This window comes from Bison bison, unplaced genomic scaffold (assembly GCF_000754665.1).
Source record: "Bison bison bison isolate TAMUID 2011002044 unplaced genomic scaffold, Bison_UMD1.0 scf7180017855335, whole genome shotgun sequence".
In the NCBI taxonomy this organism is placed as follows: Eukaryota; Metazoa; Chordata; class Mammalia; order Artiodactyla; family Bovidae; genus Bison; species Bison bison.
In genome coordinates, this window is record NW_011485908.1 from 4036 (window position 1) to 6014 (window position 1979).

A 1979-nucleotide genomic window follows, 5' to 3' on the forward strand; every position below is an offset into this window, starting at 1 on the left:
ACAGGCTCCAGGTTCACCCACCTCACTACAACTGACTCAAATTCGTTCCTTTTTATGGCTGAGTAATATTGCATTATATACATGGTTGGTGGGAATGTAAATTGATATAGCCACTACAGAGAACAATATGGAGATTCCTTTAAAAACTAGGAATACAACTACCATATGACCCAGCAATCCCACTAATAGGGCATGTATCCTGAGAAAACCACAATTCTAAAAGACACGTGCTTCCCTAGTGGCTCAACTGGTAAAGAATCTGCCTGCAATGTGGGAGACCTGGGTTTGGATCTCTGGGATGGGAAGATCCCCTGGAGAAGGGAAAGGCTACCCACTCCAGTATTTTGGCCTGGAGAATTCCATGGACTGTATAGTCCATGGGGTCGTAAAGAGTTGGACACAACTGAGCGACTCTCACTTTCTTTTCAAAAGACACATGCACCCAAAGTTCATTGCAGCACTATTTACAATAGCCAGGACATGGAAGGAATAACATTTTTATTTGAGGTAAAATAAATCTCCTTACAAAGTGAGCTGCTTTGTTCTGCTTCTTCCTGCTTTAGTTCTCTGCAATACTCTAATTTCCTTTCAGTTGCAAAAGTCTAGAAGGCAGACTATCAGTTCTGCTCTGCCTAACCTCTTAAGGCCTCTGGTCTGATCAGAGGTCAAAATGCAAGGGAACTGTTTGGCTCCTTCTAAAGGGGATTCTTTGTATCAGATAGGACGGCTGTGACGACATAAGAACTCCTTGTGTAAGGACTGTTTATGCTCCATTAAAGCTACCTACTCGAAATGGGAATGGGAAAGGGAAGGTTATTTTAGGGTCAACTTTTTCTTCAAAGAAAATAGCCTTTCAGGTACTTATTGCCTTGCTCAAAAGTATGTGCATGAGTCCAGGGGTGTGTCTGTGTCATCTGCATTCCATCTCACAAAATACTTCCTTTGAGATTCCCATCACGTCCCACTTCACTAGGGTATTATTAGCATATTTGCTGTTTTCCCTTTTATTCCCTCCAACTTCAGTCACCAGAAAAACAGCTATACACAGACCCTACAAAAGACGGAATGCCCATGAAAACATTAAAATATTGGCCTGAAACTATGCAAGAAACCAAGGGTCTTTGTGTTTCTTATTCTGAACGTGCTACCAAGACTAAAAGATTCCTTACCTGCTTTATAAAGCGTAACTGAGATTCAGCAATTCCATGAATGAAAGACTCAGGTGAAGAGCCTCTTGGGGTACCATCAGTTGCTGGTTGGCTTGAAGGGCCCCACAGCATTTCACGGACAGATGGGGGATTCAAGTCTACATGGAAGTCAGCTGAAATCTTACAGTTGTTCTTCACATCAAACAAGGCAAGATTAATAAAAAAGGGTTCAACCTGGGAATGAAAACCATTACATTTTTAAACAATGACTTTTATTTTAGGTGGGATGGGGGAGGGACACAAATTACAGAAATTTTTTTTTTATTCTTCAAGTTTCTGTGATTACAGTTCCTTTCTGAGTTCAACATTCAGCTAAAAGTGTATTATGGCTCATTTGCATATGAGAAAGAGCTTTCTAAATAACAGACTCTCAAATTGTAACTTTTGTCCTGTGTAATTTCATAAGTTACAAATTTTTTTAAATGAGTAGAAATCGGAAGCCACACTTAAAGAACATCAATTATTCTATGAATTAATTTTAATTCTCCATAGGCTTATTGAAATTACCTAAAAATAATGCCAATATTACACAGTAGAAATAAATCTTCCCTTTTTCTATATTACAGCTTACTGGATTATACATTTAATAAGAGCTAATATCAGTCAAAATCAAATTACTTGACAAAAGCTTTGCCCCATCAGCATTTTGGAAGACATGATTCCTCTCTACAGATGGCATTTGAAAGCTGGTCACAAAGAGAAATTTCATGCCAGATGGCATAAAGATTAACCCTTTACACACCGAGAGTCTGCTAGTGTATCTCAGCTACT

The 1979-nt window shown here is 39.0% G+C and overlaps 1 protein-coding gene across 1 annotated transcript in view; it reads right to left on the reverse strand.

The window, feature by feature from the left end:
- Positions 1-501: 501 nt before the first annotated feature.
- The window catches only part of LOC105002131 (dedicator of cytokinesis protein 11-like), a 12365-nt gene continuing 10887 nt past the window's right edge, over positions 502-1979 (reverse strand). The window contains exon 6 of the mRNA XM_010858638.1: positions 502-1382. Coding sequence (XP_010856940.1) covers positions 1131-1382 — 252 coding nt within the window. The 3' untranslated portion in view covers positions 502-1130. The remainder of the gene's footprint in view (positions 1383-1979) is intronic.